Source organism: Hyperolius riggenbachi, chromosome 4 (genome assembly GCF_040937935.1).
Source record: "Hyperolius riggenbachi isolate aHypRig1 chromosome 4, aHypRig1.pri, whole genome shotgun sequence".
NCBI classification, from domain to species: domain Eukaryota; kingdom Metazoa; phylum Chordata; class Amphibia; order Anura; family Hyperoliidae; genus Hyperolius; species Hyperolius riggenbachi.
This window is the reverse complement of record NC_090649.1, coordinates 226,860,375-226,881,345: the sequence shown is the minus strand read 5'-3', so window position 1 is coordinate 226,881,345 and position 20,971 is coordinate 226,860,375. Positions and strand designations below refer to the sequence as shown.

Below are 20,971 nucleotides of genomic sequence, written 5' to 3'. Positions count from 1 at the left end.
AAGAGTAATAGTTTGAGCCTGTCACCATTTTTGTTGGTGTAGGTAACACTATAGCCTCAATCCACTAGGCTGTTCAGTAATACCATGTTGGTTGGTGAAATACTGCATTTGGTATTTTACACTTTTTTTTCCAAATCCACTAAAGATTTTCCGCATGAGGCAGAAGTTCGCTAATTTACCGAACAAACATGCCTCAATTCACTTAGCCCTGCTCGGTAATTGTCACTTACCAGCTGTGAAGCAGGTCAGCGGTGAGGCAGGGAGCTGTGTAAGTCGATGTGCATCCCAGACATCCCTTTAGATGCGCTGCAGCCACCAGAGTATAACAGTATACAGATTTTCACATCTAAAGGGATGCAGAAATGCCTCATAAAATGTCAGCGAAGATCTTCCTTCCAGCATGTTGGATCAAATTAGCTTGAGAAGCAAGGCTGAGTGGATCTCCCTATTGGCTGCCTGGCTCTCTCTATTGCAGATATGTCAAACCGGTCCTACGAGGGCCGAGGTCCTCACACATTTTTGACACAGCTCAAATTAATTGATGGGTCAGAATCAGGAAAGGTGTGGTCCATCAGGTAGAACACATTCCTCTCTTTCTCAGTCCATCCTAAACACTGGCATGGATCTGGCCCTCCAGGTCTGGAGTTCAACACCTGTGCTCTATTGGCTGTCTGTCAAGAGCATGGAAAGAGTGAGTTATCAGCTGGTAAGAGCTGGAGAAAACTATCAAACACTTTAGCCCGATTTACCGAATGCATAAATCTTTGAATTGCAATTTCTTGACGTTTCTTGAGGCATTTACCGCACAAGTTGGTAATTTTAATTTTTTGTGCAGTAATGGGTTTAGTGAATTGGCATTTGGGAATGTGATCGGTAAAATCAGCTGTATTCAGCATTACTGAATGCAGTAATGCTTAGTGAGGCCTATATGGTAGATTTATCCTTTCTTAAAATGTATCACCAGCAGCATGAAGCTAGCAGAATCACGTTAATAGGCTTGTAGGCAACTGAAATAGAAAGTAAGGGTTTCTAACTCTTCCCCATTGCATCTAAAGCATAACTTGTTTTAATAATACAATGCAAAGTATAACTAAACTGACAAAGTACAGGTATACAAAATGCCCCTATTAGCCCCCAGAATTCTTCCCCAGTCCCCAGTGCTTCCTCCCACCTTGTCCACACCAACATGTATCCCGGACTAAGGCCTTGCTTATATCCAGTTATTTTACTCTGACTTGGCCGCTAGATCTGCTTTGCAATTAAAACAGTAGATTGACTCTCCCTTGAAAAGATAATCTATCTACTTACTTCTCAAGAGAGCATTCGCTTTGGATACAAACAAAGTTGTCTCGGCTTTTCAGATCACTCAGGCTTTAGTAACTGTGAGTGTGGACAACTGGGACCATGCACCATTGGTACGTGTGTGTGTGGCAGAGGGTTATTTTAAGAACTGTACTTTAAAGGTAGAGTTACTCTTTGAAGCAAACCTGTAATGAGAAGAAATATGGAGGCTGACGTCTTTATTCTTCACCAGCTCCGAAGCAGGCAGACAGGAATGTATACAAAGTACTGTTGGCAAGGTTTCGAGCAAAAGACTTCTAAACTGCCTGCTTTTGGAATTTCTCTGCTGGACTGAAATGCTAAAATAATTTTTAATAACTCTGAATTGCATAATTACCAGCACTAGTTTAAATGTATGGCAATTGGAAAATAAAGGTGCTATGGTGAGGCCAGGTGAGTAATTTGGCCGCCACTGTAGCCGAACTCTGGCTAGCTGATTTGAGCCCCGTCAGTAGCAGCTTTTAAACAGCTTGGGTAAAATGTTTGTTTGCTTTACAGCTGCTGTAATTAGCGGCTTTATGATGCTCAGGTGTATTGTGGCTTTACAGCTGCTCAGGTAAATTGTGAATTTTGGGGCCGTGTAATCGTCATAGGGACGAGGGGTTAGTGTCGGTCATCTATTAGAAAAAAGGTTAGTGGTAAGACTAGTAAAAGGGAGGTTAGTTATAGGTATAGGTAGCAGAAGAGGGTTAGTGTGAGAACTACAGTAGGTTACAGTGGGCGATAGAATATCAGTAAAATGACTGATATTCTTCTGTCGGCATTTCCTCGAGCTTATTTGACCAGGCGCCCTTTGATATGTTTGTGTGCCAGCAAGTGGTCTTCCTGGCCGAAGGACTCAACCAAGCACAGGGTTTTCTTACTCACCATACATGCTAAGTGACACCCTGTCATGTGCCCGTGCCATCAGCTCTTCTCCACCCGGCCATAGCAACAGAATGTATTGCTGGCCTACAGGCTATCCACACATCTGTGCAATCTTGTCTCCAAATTATTGTCTGAGGTATTGAGACCCAATCCTTGGTGGATGACAGTCCCTCGTAGATGTGTAAGTGTGCGTGAGTCTTTAGGCAATTTACATGTATGCATCATTTGTGCAATGACTTGGAACATACTCAAGCCTCGGCATACATGCCAACAGCTTACTCCATGCCAGTGTTAGAGACCGCAGTGTGCCTGAGATAGGATACATGGGAAGCTCTCTCCAGTGGGAGCATAACACCAACAATAGGACACAGATATGTGTGTTACCTGGCTGACTGGATGTAGTTATAGTACTAAGAAAATGTTGGTATTTAGTGCTATAAGTATTGGTAAATAAAGCAGCACAAATTGATAGTAAAAGCATAAATATGAATGAAACTTTGCCTCTTCCTTCCAGCATTAGCAGAGTAGTAGTGATGTTTCTGGCTCTCTCTGACCCTAAATAACATAGGTAGGAAGATCTTTTGGCTCCAATAATATTGCCAGGTTGGCAATATGTCTAGGTATTACCTCCAACCAAGCTGTGGTAAACAGGCCAGGAGTGGAAATGAGGCTGTTATTAAGGGGTATGCTCAGCACACTTTGGTGAAATGTTACCAGTAGCTATGCTAGTTTAGGGATGATCAATGACATGATTTCTCCTTGCATTCAAATTTCATGTACATGTTATGCAGCACGAACTTTTATTCTTATTGATCCAGTTTCAAGCTGCATATAATTTACATGAAAGTTAAATGTAAGGAGAAATTATTTGCATCAAATTGATCATCCCTAAGCATCTTATGCAGTGCACCATGTGAAATCGGCACAAACTTGCATTGCCTAAATAACGGGGTCCTTGCTCGGACAACAGACCGTGCACAACATGTGCTGTGTAGCTGGCGTAAGTACCTTTTAAAATTGCCACTCTTACCTGGGTATTGTAATTTTACCAGTATTTGCTGAATATTCCGCTAAAGGTGGTAAATTGGACATCTGTGATGTTTAAAAGTGTGAGTCACAAAATGCTGCAGGAAGAAGTCCTACAGCAAGGAAATAAGACTTGGAACAACATCTTTGCATATGGAAGCTCTACTGAAGCGCCAGCTGTATTTATGCATTTGAAATCAAACATTATTTTGAATTACTATTAATAGTACATTAAAAAAGGGTTGTAGTGTGTGGAATAGCAGCATTCAGTGACTGATAGCTGTGTACTCACACCCAAATAGCTTGAAACTCTTTGGGCCAGTTCACACTTGATTAAAAATTGTAAAAACTTACCCTTTTGTGATGTTTTTTAAGCACCGCTTAGCGCAGGAAGCTGATCCTAATGTTAAAAATAGGATCCGTCTCCACTTGGAACGTTGAGTCTGAACTTTTCACATTTGACCGGACGGGAAAATGTATGCAATGAAAGCTCATGAGAACGGATAGTGTCTAACTGGGTGTGATGAAACGCGGAAAAGCCGCTGTCTCTCAAGGCGAGGCGGCTGTTTCCGCGTCCAGCATGGCGTCACAACGCGGAAAAAACGCTGCATGCCGCTTAGGCAGAGCGGCGGAATCCGCATTGGGAACGGCGGAATCCGCATTGGGAACGGCGGAATCCGCATTGGAGGCGGCTCCCGCACTCTGTTCACTGGATACATTGCAAGACAGTACTGGTGTGGCTGGGACTGATAGTCCACCAAGATTCAGACTTACACGCGCGCGAGCACAGAGGCAGAGTTTAAATAGCAGTTAGAAGGGAGTCGGCTGACCAGCTGGGTCAGCTGACAAATTCCACTGCTCCCATTGGACCAGCAATTAGGGAGGTCCTGGAAAGGTCCTAGAGTATATATACTGCTGGTTGTTCACTTGCTCTTTGTCTGGCGTGCGATCACATATGTGGGAGCACCCAGATCCGTAGTCAGATCCGCAAGTGTGCCGGGACCAGCTGGAGCTGTAATCCTACACTTAGCTAGATTCTGTTGATAGCTAAAGTACTAGTTTGATTGTGATTATCTGTTATGACTTTTGCCTGCCTTGACTACCCTTCTGAACTCTGATCTTGTACCTCAATAATTCTGATACTCTGTTGCCGATCTCTGGCTCGTTTCTAGGCTCCGCCTCAGCCTCCTGATTCTGTACCTCGATATATCTGATACCCCGTTGCCGAACCCTGCCTGTACCTAGACTCCGCCTTTTGTCTCCTGATCTTGTACTTTATCTGTCCGTGTGTATACGACCTGGCTTGTCCGACCTCGAGAACCGACCTTACCGTTGGAGGCGGTTCCTCGCTCTGTTAGCGACCCTTCTCCTGAGGGTCACTTTCAGACATCCTTCCTACTGTCAGTCTGACTCCTCCCGTCTTGGAGAGCTCAGGTCTGCGGAAGGAATCTGTGTAGTACTCCTTGCTGCACTGAGGCCTAGTCCTCAAAGTGATACTGTTACACCAAACACTACACTCTACTCAGGTGAACAGAGGTTAGTTTGTATATCGGATTATCGGTGAGACTGCAGATCACTTATAATCTGGTATATATCTGTATTTCCGGTGATACTGCAGATCACCGGTAATCAGATACTCTCTGCGCCCACCGATCGTTACACTGGGCTAGTTGCCGACTCCGCTTCACCCGTATTGATCGCCGCTGTGACAAATACTTGCTCATAGAGGCGCTAAGCTGATCTCTTGGTCACATGAGCTATTATACTCCACATTTATATCCTGATGAAGTGGGCTCTTCAAATGAAACGCGTTGCATTTTTTTGGAGTATGTGAATAAAACTTTTTGCTGAGAAAATAAACGGTATCTTGTGTCTACATTGGGGAGGTAAGTCCATAGCTAACCTCCCTATTTTTAAAACTTTTATAACATTTTACACTACTGGCGCCTCTGTACCTATGTACAAAATACTTGCCACCGCTTGGTCCCTGTACACAGCCAGTTGGTCAGCAGAAGCATAAGGATCACCATTGGATTGCAATGCACCAATGAGAATCCTCAGCAACAGGGAGGATGCTCATTGGTTCATGGTGGACCAATGAAAATTCTCTCTGTTGCTAGGGAGACTTAGTCTATTGTCTCCTATCTGCTCTTACTGGCCTTTGGGCTGTGTACTAAGGGACTGAGTGGCGATGTGTGTGGGTGGATGTGATCGGCGCAGGGCACGTGATTGAAGCAGATGCAGAGCGGATGGTGAAATTGCTGCAAGCGGATGCAAAACAGACGGAATGCATCCGCCTAGTGTGAACCAGCCCTTTCCCTTTATGCTCACTGACAGGAAGGGGGAAGTGATTTCTCTGTCAGCTGAAGTTCTGCCTTCCCACTAAATCAGAGCCTATCGGGAGACATAGCTTCACATTTAGGGGAAAGGCAGCAGGCAACAGGAGTCTTCAGTGGATCTGTGAACTTGTACAGGACATTGTTTTTTATTGTTTTGAAAAAACTGCAGTTAATTTTACAAAACTGTAAATGCATCAAACAAAACTTTTCCTCAGCTGGGGCTTTTTTAATGCTGCATGTATGATTGTGAAATACATGATGCTATGATTGTTTCTATTTTGTTTTGCAGATTTCTGACATTCATGTTACTGGAGAATCAGAGGATATGTCAGCCAAAGAAAAGCTGCTTCTTTGGACACAACAAGCTGCAGAAGGCTATGGTGGTATTCGCTGTGAAAACTTTACAACATGCTGGCGGGATGGACGACTCTTTAACGCCATCATTCATAGATACAGGTGAGTGGCTGACTGTATCTGAATATGTGTTTGTGCTGTGCACTCTGCAGGTGGTCAGCTTTGTGCTGCGGTATGATCAGTTTTATATGGATAGGGGAACTTGGGTCATCTCACTGCCCATATAAGTCTATGAGCCTGTTCACAGTGCTGCATTGTAACTTATCACATTATTGTAATTCATTGCATCCAGGCTTTGTCTTAAAGTCTATGTCCAGTCTCCATTGCAGTTCAGTCATTATAATGCATGTGTTACATGCCACTGACCACTGTGAACCTAGCCTCTCAGAAAATGGGAGCAGAAATAGAGCAGGTTCTCAGTGCAACCAATCAAGCTTAAGCCGCTTAACTTGGTACTGTGCTGTAACTTTTGGAACCTTAAGGTACATACACACCTGATTTTTCCAAACGTCCAGTCGTTTGTACACAAGCCCGATTTGATGTCCAAACCACTGGTCCGAACGACCGGTCATTTGGAAAAATCAGACGTGTGTATGTACCTTTACTGCAAAGTGTTGTTTTCATTACACTTATTAGTAGAACTTTTTAGACCTGATTAGAGGCTTTTTGGGTCTACAGACCTGATGTGGTTGTATTGTTAGGTTTGGCCTACTAGAAGGATTAAAGAGGAGCTTCAGCCTAAACAAACATACTGTCATTAAGTTACATTATTTATGTTAATTAAAATAGATAGGTAATATAATCTCTTACCCACCCTGTTTTAAAAGAACAGGCAAAGGTTTGTGATTTCATAAGGGCAGCCATCTTTTTGGTTGAAAGAAGGTGACAGGGAGCATGAGACACAGTTCCAACTGTCCTGTGTCCTGATCACCCCTCCCAGTTGCTAGGCAATGTGAATAACAGCATAGGAAATCCCATCATGCTTTGCACAGCATCAGGGGGAAAAAGCCCGGGCAGTTTTCTTTGATGGGGCGGAGCTTAGCTAAAAATGTAGCTAAAAATGAGACTTCTATAAGAAAAACAAAGGTTTGATGCTGTGAAACTTAAAGAAACGCCAAGCCTTTTCAGTTTTGCTGAGTAGATTTTTAGTCTGGAGGTTCACTTTAAAGAGAAACCGTGACCAAGAATTGAACTTCATCCCAATCAGTAGCTGATACCCCATTTTACATGAGAAATCTATTCCTTTTCACAAATGGATCATCAGGGAGCTCTGTGTGGCTGAAATTGTGGTGGAGCCCCTCCCACAGGAGACTGAGGACCATTTTCCTGGCAGGTTCCTGTCTGCGAACTTTGTTGCATTGTGGGAAATAGCTGTTTACAGCTGTTTCCAACTGCCAAAAAAAGCAAGCAGCATGTACTTCAACCTACATCACCTGCCAGCAGTAAAAATGTCACCATGTGATAAATGTCAATGTAAATCAGGGAGAGGAAAGCTTTTACAAAGGGCAAACACTGACTAAATCATTTATACATAATTATTGTAGTAGTAGTATGGAGACCGGCACCATCGATTACTAATTATGCTCTTTATTGGTTAAAAAGACACATAGACATGAAGCACGACGTTTCGGAGGGATATCCTCCTTTCTCAAGTGAATGTCCGTGTCTAAATAAAATCACAACAGTTACACACTTAAATAGTACATCAACATGGAGTATGAACCAATCACATTAGAGTACGCCTATGGCGACCAATCCCCTATCCGCTACTCAGAGCGGACCTGATGGGGAACCTAATTCCTAATATTCTAATGTGTGCTGGCATGGATTACCCAAAAAGCGCTGCGCAGAGAAGGGCGGCGGCATCCGTAGTTCAGCCCGCAGTGTCAAGACGCCGACCAATAGGCCGACAGTCTCAGATGTCGTCATACTGGTACCGCCTACAAAGCGAGGCGGACCAGATGGGAGACAGTGTCGGCTCAGGGCGGCAAGCGTCCCGCCCCTGGGTCAATAGCGTCATAGCACCATGTGGGTGAGATGTAAACAAACCACCCACATGATAGAAACACTGCAGGAGTCACTGCCGGAACCGCCCCCCTCAAAGCGTGCGCTGTCAGGTAGTGCAAGCATAGAAGGGAGCCGAGAGTAAATGTCAATGTAGGCACATTATATGGACAGCACATAGCGAAAAACGGGAGGATAATACATTACATAAATGGTTGCATATCATACTCCCTATTCATCCCACGGGGTTCTAGAGTATCTAGTCTCTTAATCCAAACAGTCCCCCTATATAATAGCCTCTTAATTCTATTATTCTATAATTTTCACTGGAGTTCCTCTTTAATCTCCTTTTCTCCCGGCATAACAGGTGTTTACTACCTGTTTGTGGCCTTTACTTCCTCTGTTTGCTCATCTGTTACTTTGTAATTATTGACGTTTATCCTTATATTATACCAAGTGTGTCAATGTATCTGTCAGATGCTTGTTGTGACAGTGTGTCATTTTTCTTTTTCTGCGTGTAGGAAAATGGCTGTGTTTTGACATTTTCGCCTTTCTTATTTATGTCTGATGGTTTTGCACAATAAAGAATTTTTATTTGAAAAAAGATTAAAAAAAAAAATACTGCAATGTCACATAAAGGAATTTGGAACAAATATTTACAAAAGGGCAAAGCAGAGTGTGACACATCATCATGTGGTGATTGCCTTCATAGTACCAAAGCCAATTCATTTAACATGAATTCAAATAATATCAGTTGTGTTTAGTTGAGCCTCCATAGTTCATTCACAGTACCACCCCTAGACAGCATGAACCTGTGCTGCATGGGAGGGCAGGTCCTTCACTCCAAATTCTGTAATTCAAAATCCTGCATCCACCTGTCACTGCCTGTAGATTTAGGCTGGTTTTACAGTTATTCTGCACGATAAGGTGCGATGTGGTAATGCGCTGCAGCCTTTGCATTGGCATTGCGGCAATTTGAGTATTTCCATCGCATCACAGGTACTGTGCAAGTCTCCATAGACTGGCATGTCCATTGATGTCTCCGTGTCGGTAGGTCACTGTGCGGCCCTCGTCACCTGTAACTTCGCTCGCATTCTTGTCTGCAATAAAGTCCTAGGCATGCAAATGCATATAAAACAAAATGGGAGCTTTGACATTCATTCTGTAGGGCATTCTGTAAGGACTTTCTTAAGGGAGGGAGCCTGAAGTGAGAGGGATATGGAGGCAGCCATATTTAAAAAAAAACACAAAAAAAAAACAATGCTGGTTGTGTGCTAGTCCTGCTGATCTTTCCCGAAATAAGCATGCAGCTAATCTAGGCAGAAGCATCTGATCTGCTTGCTTCTTCAGGGTCTATGGCTAAAAGTATTCGAGACAGAAGATCAGCAGGACAGCCAGGGAACTGGTATTGTTTAAAAGAAAATTAAAATGTCAGCATGTATATATGCCTGTAACTTCAGGTTCTCTTTAAGGTGTCAATTCATGATACAATTTTGATTGAACAATTTTACCAAATCTGTAGTGTAGTGGAAGGTTCAACTGAGTGAAAAAACTTTGAACAGATACATTAGATAGTCTCTTAAATTACACAGAAGTGGTAAGATTGTACAATCAAAATTGTGTCATTGATGGGCACCTTAAGTCAAAATGTCAAGTTTAATCCTGGTGGGGACACTAATTGAAAGTGTGTACACACCTTTACATTGTTATCAAATTGAATGGCTGTATCAGACACAGCTCTTTAATGAATATATATATATATATATATATATAATATATATTTACACCCATGACAACGTATCGGTCCCTGGCAGTGTAAGTGTTATGTCTAGTCGTTACCTGCATTGTTTTGCTCTCTTGGATATTTTGACTTGGATGGAATATTACATGATGACATTGACAGAATTGTGTGAAGGTGAAGTTTGTTTGTTAGGGTGTGGTGTTTATCTCAATGTAGTTGTATGTCTCTTTAAATCACTGTGTCATTTTAGAGATATGGGCCCATATGCAATTAACTTTTTCTCCTAGGTGATATTTTCAAATTTGTCAATAAAATGCCCTTTAATGCACCAGCAAGCAACAAAATACTCAAAATAATTTGAATAGTACCTTTACACCCACCTTTTGGTACTTTTTCAATTGGAAAGTGGTGAAAAGTTGTCACCTAGGAGAGAAATAAGATGCAATGTTTTTCCTTATCAGTATTGTGAACAAGTTACTAGATTAAGAGTGCAGAGGGTTTTTTTTTGTTTGTTTTTTTTCTTTTTGGTATTGACAAGTCATGCAATGGCTTTGTTTTGTGGTCAGTCATGCTGTTGGGTTGGATGTGCGCTTTCTTGGATGTGTGTATGCGCCTTTAAAAAGAGCAGGTCAATAAATAATATATTTATATATTTATAAAAATATATATATTTATATATTATAAATAATCCTATTTACCTCACTGTGGCCCTGATGCCCTAAACTTTTCTATTAAGCCATCTCTTATACTCTTCATACATTACAGTGGCTTGCAAAAATATTCAGCCCCCTTGAAGTTTTCCACATTTTGTCACATTACTGCCACAAATAAGAAGCAATTTTATTGGAATTCCACGTGAAAGACCAATACAAAGTGGTGTCCGCGTGAGAAGTGGACTGAAAATCATACATGATTTCAAACAGTTTTTACAAATAAATAACTCCAAAGTGGGGTGTGCGTAATTATTCAGCCCCCTGAGTCAATACTTTGTAGAACCACCTTTTGCTGCAATTACAGCTGCCAGTCTTTTAGGGTATGTCTCTACCAGTTGTGCACATCTAGAGACTGAAATCCTTGCCCATTCTTCTTTGCAAAACAGCTCCAGCCCAGTCAGATTAGATGGACAGTGTTTGTGAACAGCAGTTTTCAGATCTTGCCACAGATTTTCGATTGGCTTTAGATCTGGACTTTGACTGGGCCATTCTAACACATGGCTATGTTTTGTTTTAAACCATTCCATTGTTGCCCTGGCTTTATGTTTAGGGTCGTTGTCCTGCTGGAAGGTGAACCTCTGTCCCAGTCTCAAGTCTTTTGCAGACTCCAAGAGGTTTTCTTCCAAGATTGCCCTGTATTTGGCTCCATCCATCTTCCCATCAACTCTGACCAGCTTCCCTGTCCCTACGGAAGAGAAGCACCCAAGAGCATGATGCTGCCACCACCATATTTGACAGTGGGGATGGTGTGTTCAGAGTGATGTGCAGTGTTAGTTTTCTGCCACACATAGCGTTTTGCATTTTGGCCAAAAAGTTCCATTTTGGTCTCATCTGATCAGAGCACCTTCTTCCACGTTTGCGGTGTCCCCCACATGGCTTGTGGCAAACTGCAAATGGGACTTCTTATGCTTTTCTGTTTACAATATCTTTCTTCTTGCCACTCTTCCATAAAGGCCAACTTTGTGCAGTGCATGACTAATAGTTGTCCTATGGACAGATTCCTCCACCTGAGCTGTAGATCTCTGAAGCTCGTCCAGAGTCACCATGGGCCTCTTGACTGCATTTCTGATCAGCGCTCTCCTTGTTCGGCCTGTGAGTTTAGGTGGACGGCCTTGTCTTGGTAAGTTTACAGTTGTGCCATACTCCTTCCATTTCTAAATGATCGCTTGAACAAGGCTCCGTGGGATGTTCAAGGCTTTGGAAATCTTTTTGTAGCCTAAGCCTGCTTTAAATTTCTCAATAACTTGATCCCTGACCTGTCTGGTGTGTTCTTTGGACTTCATGGTGTTGTTGCTCCCAATATTCTCTTAGACCACCTCTGAGGCCGTCACAGAGCAGCTGTATTTGTACTGACATTAGATTACACACAGGTGCACTCTTTTTAGTCATTAGCACTCATCAGGCAATGTCTATGGGCAACTGACTGCACTCAGACCAAAGGGGGCTGTATAACTACGCACACCCCACTTTGCAGTTATTTATTTGTAAAAAATGTTTGGAATCATGTATGATTTTCGTTCCACTTCTCACGTGTACACCACTTTGTATTGGTCTTTCACGTGGAATTTCAATAAAATGGATTCATGTTTGTGGCAGTAATGTGACAAAATGTGGAAAACTTCAAGGGGGCCGAATACTTTTGCAAGCCACTGTATCTGTATAATACATTTTCATTACCTAATAAATAAATAAATGTGTATATATATATATATATATATATATATATATATATATATAGTACTAGCTGACCTAAGCCCGCCTAAGCCCGTTTAAAAGCAGGCTCTAGGTCTTTCACTGCTGCCCGCCACGTGCACCTGCCCGCAAGTGTCGGGACACTTGTATTTTATACCTAGATATATATATATATATATATATATATATATATATATATATCTTTAATCAAGGATCACTTGTTCTGAATGGCATTTGTGCTTGTTACATGCTGAAATATTATTTAATAAATAAGATGAGAAATAGCTGCTGTGAATCATTCATCTGTTAAATGTTTCTTCTGAGTTTATGCTCAGATGTTTTCATGCCTTATCAATAAGATGCCTTTTCAGCACAGAGCAGGTCAAAAAATACTTACATTAACTCACTACAGTAGAGTTTGGCTTATCTGGGACTCTACCAACCAGCAGTCTCAACCAACTTGTAGTACACGGGGAGAGCCATGGGGGCGTGCCTCTCTGCCTTTCTCTCATAATGCAGAGCAGTGTGCTCAGTGTGAAACTACTTAGGCCTCGTTCACATTATGAAACGCGGATGGCCGCGCGTTCGGAACACAATTCATACGAACGCACGCCATCTGCGTTTCTATGCATTGCGTGGCTGATACCATTCACCTGAAGTGAATGGGTCAGCCACGCGTTTCAGCAAAAAATGCGTGCAGCATGCGTTCCCGGACCGCACTGGTCCGGAACGCATGCAGTGTGAACATCAGACAGTGCTGTCTATGCACTGTCTGATGTCGTGCGTGTCTGCCTCCTGCACGTGTTCCCGAAACACGGATGGAAACACGTGCAGTGTGAATGGGGCCTCACCAGAACTAAGAGCGCTGGTGGTCTTCACTTCTACAGCTGCCTGCTGCATCCTCTGTATGGCTTCCGATGTGTCACCTGACCCATATCAAGTCATGTACATCAGTGTTTCTCAACATTTTATTGGTATGTACCCCTTTTAAAACTTTGTACTCACCAAGTACCCCCTAGTATAGTAAACATATCACAAGTACCCCTTGACAAATATATATTTAATCGTAGTACAGTACATGATAATTGGTTCTAAATAATTTCCACGCATTTATTATAGCTTTTAATGAGCTAAAATACGAATTTAGTGTTGCTTAAATAAGATTTATCATTTTCTAAAACTCTAAATTTGGTACTCTTGGTTAATTATATCAAACCCGAGTACCCCCTGGAACCATCAGAAGTACCCCCTGGGGTACCCGTACCACACGTTGAGAACCTAGGATGTACATAAATTAGGAGCTGTACAAGGATACAGTAAAGCAAAAGGGAAGAGATTCAGTTCTCAGAACTCAGGTAATTGGTTTCCACTCTGCGTTTCTCTGCATTTGCTCTGTGACACTTGTTAGGTGCTAAAATGTGCTCTAGAGATAAGATGAGATAGGATTTATTGGTAATTAACTCAGGAGAAAAGTGTATTGAATCAAAAAGTGGACATATAGCTCATGAGATAAGCTTAGTGCATCAGGGCCTATGTGTTGCCTATGCAGTGACCCCAAATAAACATTATGCAGAGTGTCTCCAAAACAATAATGCTGAGGGCCCCCAAAATAAGAAATATGCAGAGAGCCCCCAAAGCAGTAATGCAGAGTGCCCCCAATATAACAAATGCAGTAATGCAGAGCTCCCCCATAACCTGTAGTGTACCCCAAAAATAACTGTTAGAGAACCCCTGCTGTCTAAAGTTTCCTCATGTTATCCAAAACCTCTGAGGCTTCACACTTTGGTTAGAGTTACTCTACAGAAAAATAAATCTTACGAAACAGCCGAGATTTAATTGGCTAGTATTCTGGTGACAGATTTTGATGGCTGGTAGTTATATAAAATGACTGTTACTTGCAGTAGGCTGCACTAATTACAGAAGGTGTTATTGTGTAATGTTAGGTAAATAAGGTGTGTACAGGGGGATTGTGAGGTGGTTTAACTTTAATTCATTGCAGTGTTTATTTTTATGTAAACTGCTCTAAGGCATAATTTTAGTGTACTTGTTTTCTTTTTGTGTGTTTTCTAATGTGGCAGAAGCTGTGTTTTTTCTTTCTGTGGTAACGTCTGTATATAATTTATGAAACAGATGCCTCCATAGGCTTCTGACAATGCACGAGCCTGCTACATTTATAGATGGCAGTGTTTAAACTTGTTCCATGTACTCAGGCCTGTGCATGACTCACATTCCATCTGAATGGAGCAGTGAAGGCACAAACACGCACTCACTATGCTGAGGACCTAAAGGGATTGCAAGGAGAGAGATTTTCAGTGTTGCTTTTAATTACTATGTCAATTTATTTCTAAGAATTTCAGTGTCCTAGGACGAAAAGCAGCAGTCATATTTAATGTATGTAAGCAGAGGCTTATCTACAGATCATGAAGCCCTACAGCAAATATGTAATGGCACCCTCAGCTCAAGCCACAGGGAGCAATTACGTACTCTATCCACACTCCCCTTTAGCTATGAATGACAATGGCAAGGTACAATAACATAGTGTGCAGTGTAAACAGTGCATGCTCACAAAGTGTATAGTTCCTCCCACACAAGCAGAGCCAGCAAGAAAGCTGTACTGTCCAGTGTGTCTTGTGCACACACTGACTTGTTTCTCTTCTGCACAGTTTTCTGACCAGTAAAATCACTTCCTGCAGAGGAGGATCAATATATTTTTTACTATTATTAGTATTATGGTGTGTTTATATAGTGCTGACATCTTTAGAGCAGCACTTTAGAGAGTCCATAGTCATGTCACTGTGAATTTGTAACTGTTCCTTGTTGGAGCTCACAATCCGTCAGTGTGTTTAGAAAAAGTGTTCCAATATCCAGTAAATCTTATAGGATCTGCATTTTTGTAATAGAATCTTGTAGGGATATATGGCATAAAATTGTATGCATTACTATACTGTTTTTGCGTCTGTGTTTAAATTGATGCCACCCATCTTTACACTGCACATACCATATATTGTTCCTTTGTTTGTTTTTGATAATTACTAACCAGTATCATTGAGAAACAGATTTGCATGTAAGGTAATTTTCATAATTTCTGGCAAAACTCGGCAGCCCCAGTGACAAAGCATATAGCAGATTCTGCAGTAGACCGTGGCTGAGCAAGTTTTAATTCAGTGTTTTATTAAGTTCAGATATCTGTTAGTGGAGAGATGGAGAAACGCAACAACTTATATTGATAGCCCGTTTCCACTATCGCGAATCCGCATGCGTTGCCCGCATGTGGATTCGCACAGTCAGTACAAGTGGATGGGACTGTTTCCACTTATGCGTTTCCCCGCACGTTTTTCTGTGCAGAAAAAATCTGCATGGTAGGGCCCTCAGAATTCGCCTGCGTGTGGAATGCAGGCGAATCGCACGCAATGTATTTAATAGGGAAATCGCATGCGTTTTCCCCATGCGTTTTTTGCCGCGAATTCGCATGCGATTTCGCATAGGTATTAATGTTAATTTACACAGGCAGTGACTTGGTTAAATTCGCATACAGCCTTACCTATGCGAAATCGCATGCGAAATCGCGGCAAAAAACGCATGCGGAATCGCACCCGCATGCGATTTGCCTGCGGTGATTCGCCGGCGATTCCGCAACGCTATAGTGGAAACGAGCCTAAATGGGCAAAAACAGTTTAACCCTTTGACTCCCATTGGCAAGATGGCTTGCGGCAAGATTGTACCATTCATTGTCAGCTATTGCTGAAATGTATCTCTCCAAAACAGTCAAATGGTTAAAACAATTTCATGGCAGCATCAGCCACTACAAGCTTGTTTAAAATAAACTTTTCACTGTCTCTATGTTTATGGTTGATCTCGGTTGATCTAGTGCCCTGGCAGATGTGCAAAATGCCACTTGCATCCCTCCTCCTCTCTCTGCCCCTTGCCGACTTACTTTAGTCAGGATAGTTGAGTGGGGACCTGGCATGAGTAGGATGAAATAAGTGAGTTTAAACTTTCAAGCTGGCTCATTTCTGTGATCTGCAGCCTGCACTTCTTGCTTTTTTTTCACTGTGTTTAACTGCTGAATAAGATCATCTATTTATGATCCAATTAAATCCGACATGTCCCATCGGGCAATGACAAATCAAATTGAATCGAATCCCGATGGGACATGTCGCATTTAATCGGGTTGTAAATGGAATCGTAATCGAATCGCACAAAGAATCTTATCGTGTAGATGGGGCTTAAGACTATGGACGGGATTAGATTGTGAGCTCCCCTGAGGAACAGTTATTGACAAAACTATTTATTCTTTAAAGTGCTCTAAGAGATGTCAGCGCTATATACATATGAAATAATAATACCCCAAGGTATTGCATTCCTTACTTTTCCCACAGTCTTGGTAAAGCACGTACTGCACTACCAATGCATCTATAAGGAGAAGATAAACAAACTATCATTACTGCCCACATATTTTCATATACTGGATTGCATATTCATTTATAAGAAAAGAGAACTAGTTTTTATAGAATATTGACAAAAAATTACTTAAGATAAAATCTGTATCAAAAATACAAATATATTTTGTTATTGATTGTGGCCGAAGATATTGATATGTCATGCTGCCCCTACATTTTGGAACTCCTTACCTCAACAGATCAGGACAGCTCCATCGCTGGACGTGTTTAAATCCAGACTGAAAACCCACCTGTTCAGTTTGGCATTTGCAGAAATATAACTTTTGTTGTGTGAATACTTCATCCTACTACCAATTACTGAATCTGAGAGAGCCTAAGCGCTTTGAGTCCTATGGGAGAAAAGCGCTATAGAAATGTTATTGTATTGTATATGAGATCATAGATCAACACCATTATCTATGTACAGGTGCTGAATAAAATCGCTTTATGTTCTGTTTATTTGTACTTCCAGTGGGGGTCAGTGCTGTAAACTCATTCTGCTAGCACTAGCACTACGCAAAGTCCAACATTATTATCTACTGATGGCATACTCAGGAATTGTTTATGCCCTAGCAACTTGTGAGTGTTTGGCCTCTGGAATCTCTGCTCTGCAAACCAGGAGTGCCACATCATTATTCTGCACCTACTCAACCATGTGTGGGAGGTCACAGGTTTATGTAAAAAAAGAGGCTAAATACAGATCGATAAACTAACATGTATTATTTGGCGCACCCTAATTAAAATTATATAATGCATGTCATATTTTATCATTAGTTGGGCATGTAGCATACTGTAGTCAGTGTGTCTGTAGCGACTGGATGTGATTGCTATGGCGCACAGTTTGCGGACCCCAATGCAGCACAGATACATTGCTAGGCAACAGCGCAGCAATGCATCTATACAGTGGTAGGTCCCAAACCAACGCCCTAGCAATCAAATCCGATCACTACAGGCAGGTTGGGGAGTTTGTGCCGTGCGTTGTACTATGAAGCGACAATACGTACACCAACAAGATGACAAAATATTCCACAGGTACTTCCTGCACAGAGATGAGTCACTTTTCTGTGTAATCCCAGTTTGATCTTTTTGACATAGATCTTTTGGTGCTGAGCTCACCCTTAGCTGCATTATTGGATTTTAGGGGCCTCATTGTAAATTATGAGTTTCTATTTTATTTTATAGGATTGAAAGGGGGAGTAGTGCTGAATTGAGTGAGGTGGTATTTAGATGTGGGAGAGGGAGCTCATGTGAGCTAGTATTTAGTACCTGTGAGTAATGTTAGCTTTTGAAGGGGGGATAATTCCTGGCACTACTGGTTACAAAGAAAGAATTGTCAGCAAGAGCCACCAGTTCTGTTGCAGGCAAACACTTTTGCAGCTTACTTTGGGAATACAGGGGGTTCCCAGATGCTAGAGCATACATTACTACCAGGAGGAAATTATATCAAGTGTTGTACTGCTGTTTTCATTTGACCACCTGCTAGGAAAAACGTAAGCAGGAATGTGGAGGCAATAGGGTTAAACTGAATCTGAATGTGTTCTGAAAGTGTGAGCTGGTGTCAGATTCACAGATCACCCTATTTGTCACAGCAAATCTGTGGCTGCAGGTGAAAATGAGAATTTGTTCCCATTGGATAAGATTTCTTGACCTCCTGCAGCTCTTATATGAGGAAACATTTTTGATATGTGAGCATGCCCCAAACTGTCAAATAAGTAGAAGTATGAGTGACTATCCACACATGTAATGCTTCTCTTGCCCGGGGCTTGTTTCTGCAAATGCTTTCTACACCTTACATGGTTAAAACTTTCACTGATCCTTTTTTTTTACTGCTGTTGTAAGACTTGGTTGTATTTTCACTCAGTAATTCTCAACATTCTATAGCTCAGAGGCCATTTTAAAGCAAGTCTCAGATGTGGAAATACACATCTTCATATGTAAAAGCATACGTAAAATGGAACAAAGTAATCGTGAAACACTGCTTTATGCTTCTCTCCATGTTGCTCAAGTAATTCAAAAATTATGTATTTATTTTTTGCAATAATGTACTGCAATGATGTGTAGCTGCCAGCCCCCATTGACTCCATCCAAGGTATATAATGCAGTGTTCTCCCCAGGCTCTTTTAGCTGGGTGCTCCACCTGGCTAGTTTTAGTGAGCACCCGGCTGTCATTGGCTCACCTCCTATGTTGTAAGCAGAGAACCTCGGCCCTGCATTCTGTCATATCGCCCCACCCAGCTACTTTTTCATGCCACCCGGCTGGACATTTTTTGGGGGGGAGAACACAGTAATGTGTAAATGTAATGAGACTGACCAGCAAGAATTGTGGAGAATATTTCACACTCTTATTGAAAACTTAAAAACAAAGGTTATGATTTTTTTTTTTGAGGTGTGTGTGTGTCTGTGTATATATATTCTAAAGTTGGTGCAGAAAGTTTTCCAGTTCATCTGAGAAATCTTGATAGACTGATACTTTTACACAGTTGTAGGAATAGTCAGTGTATCCCCTTGGTGCTCTTGCAATTTTGCCCATCTCATAACAATCAAAGGCCTTGGCTGGGCACTTGGATGGATCATTTGCCCCCTATGGGTTCTGTCTATGAAGAAATAGTATAAGGACAAACTTTGCAAACTTTCTTCAAACATACCTCAGACTCTTGGCCTTTGCTTTCTTTTCAGATAATGCCACAAAACGGAGGTTACATCTTCCAAGTCTGTATTCTAGATTTCTAGTTTTAGAAATTTTGATAGCACCAACTTGATTTTTTTGACTGCATGTTATTGTTTTACTTTGTACTTTACACAGGACAGTTCAGATTGTATGGTGTCCAGTTTTGTAGCGAGGGACACCACCAGTTATGTAAGTGAGGGCTCAGGGTGATTTGAGTCACCCTCTCTTTAGATTCTCTGCTGATTGGCTGCCCCCCTCCTCACTTAGGATCTTTCATTCTTTGGTAGTGTCTCCATGGTGACTGGCTGAAGTGGGAGGTTTGGAATATGCTGCTGCACTCCAACACCTTGTTTACTCATAAAGGTAAAACGGTTCCATCTTTAAAGTCCATTTACAGGCAGAGATATATAAACAACCTATACTGACTTAGGAATCAGTGCGCTCAGATGTTATCTTTCATGTATGAAAACGGCTTTCTACAGATGATCTTGATATTTTCATTACATGGCCAGAAGTGCTGTTGTTGGAGAGAGTCAGATGTCAGTCTCTGTGGGTTGAGTTATATCCACTGGTCAGACTGCAAGGGGGCTGGTACAATATGATTCTGTCTGAGAAGATTGCAGCCTATAGTACAGGCAGTTATTTTACATGTGATGTATTTAGCATCCTCTAAACAAGGAATTTCTACGCAGACACGGACTTGTTCTGTAAATGTGTGACTACACAGATGTAGAAGGATATGTACCTGGAGTGAGGCTTTAAAGGACAACCAAGGTGGCATGTGACATGAGATAGATATGTGTCTGTACAGTGCCAAGCACATAAATAACTAGGCCGTGTTCCTTTTTTCATTTTCTGCCTGAAAGAGTTAATCAGGTATGGTCGGACTGAGTCAGACTATAGCATAACCCCCACTAATCAGTAATTGCAGCCATCAAACACTTTCCTGACAGTAAATGGCTTCCGAGAGCAGGAAAGAGATAAAAAGGGTCAATAATTCATAGATTTGAGCTCTGGTAACCTTCAATGAAGGTGTCATTGAGCAGAGACAATGAAACCATAAAAACTAGATTTAAAAAGAAAATAAAACTGGGGCGATATCTAAAGTCATTTTTAGGAGAAAAATATATACATTTTTTCTCATCCGTTTATTTTCACCTCTGATGTCCTTTTAGTGGAATTATTATTATTATTATTTAGTATTTATATAGTACCGACATATTACGCAGCGCTGTACAGTGTATATATATATCTTGTCGCTAACTGTCCCTCAAAGGAGCTCACAATCTAATCCCTACCATTGCCATATGTCTATATTATGTAGTGTAAGTACTGTAGTCTAGGGCCAATTTTTTTTAGGGGGAGCCAATTAACTTATCTGTATGTTTTTGGAATGTGGGAGGAAACCGGAGTGCCCGGAGGAAACCCACACAGACACAGGGAGAACATACAAACTCTTTGCAGATAGTGCCCTGGCTGGGATTCGAACCAGGGACCCAGCGCTGCAAGGCGAGAGAGCTAACTACTACGCCACCGTGCTGCCCACATGGAATGGCTTTATCTATAATTATTTGCTATGTTTTTTTAAATGATATGATATATCTTTTAATTCCAGAGTTTCGTAATCCATTCTTCTCATCTCAGTTATTCCACAACCACAGACTTTGTATCCATGAATAAAGCAGTATTCAGACTCTGGGTAAAGAATCAAACGTGTTTGCATTATCTTGTTTGATGTATAGGGTAAGGTAGAAACAAAAGGAACATGAACTATTTTTGGGTGTGGG

The 20,971-nt window shown here is 41.6% G+C and overlaps 1 protein-coding gene across 19 annotated transcripts in view; it reads left to right on the top strand.

The window, feature by feature from the left end:
* The window catches only part of DST (dystonin), a 748,258-nt gene that overhangs the window by 362,583 nt on the left and 364,704 nt on the right, over nucleotides 1–20,971 (top strand). For all 19 annotated transcript variants that reach the window (XM_068281416.1, XM_068281417.1, XM_068281405.1 and 16 more), the window contains one exon: nucleotides 5,863–6,029. In XM_068281416.1, the coding sequence (XP_068137517.1) occupies nucleotides 5,863–6,029 (167 nt within the window). The remainder of the gene's footprint in view (nucleotides 1–5,862; nucleotides 6,030–20,971) is intronic.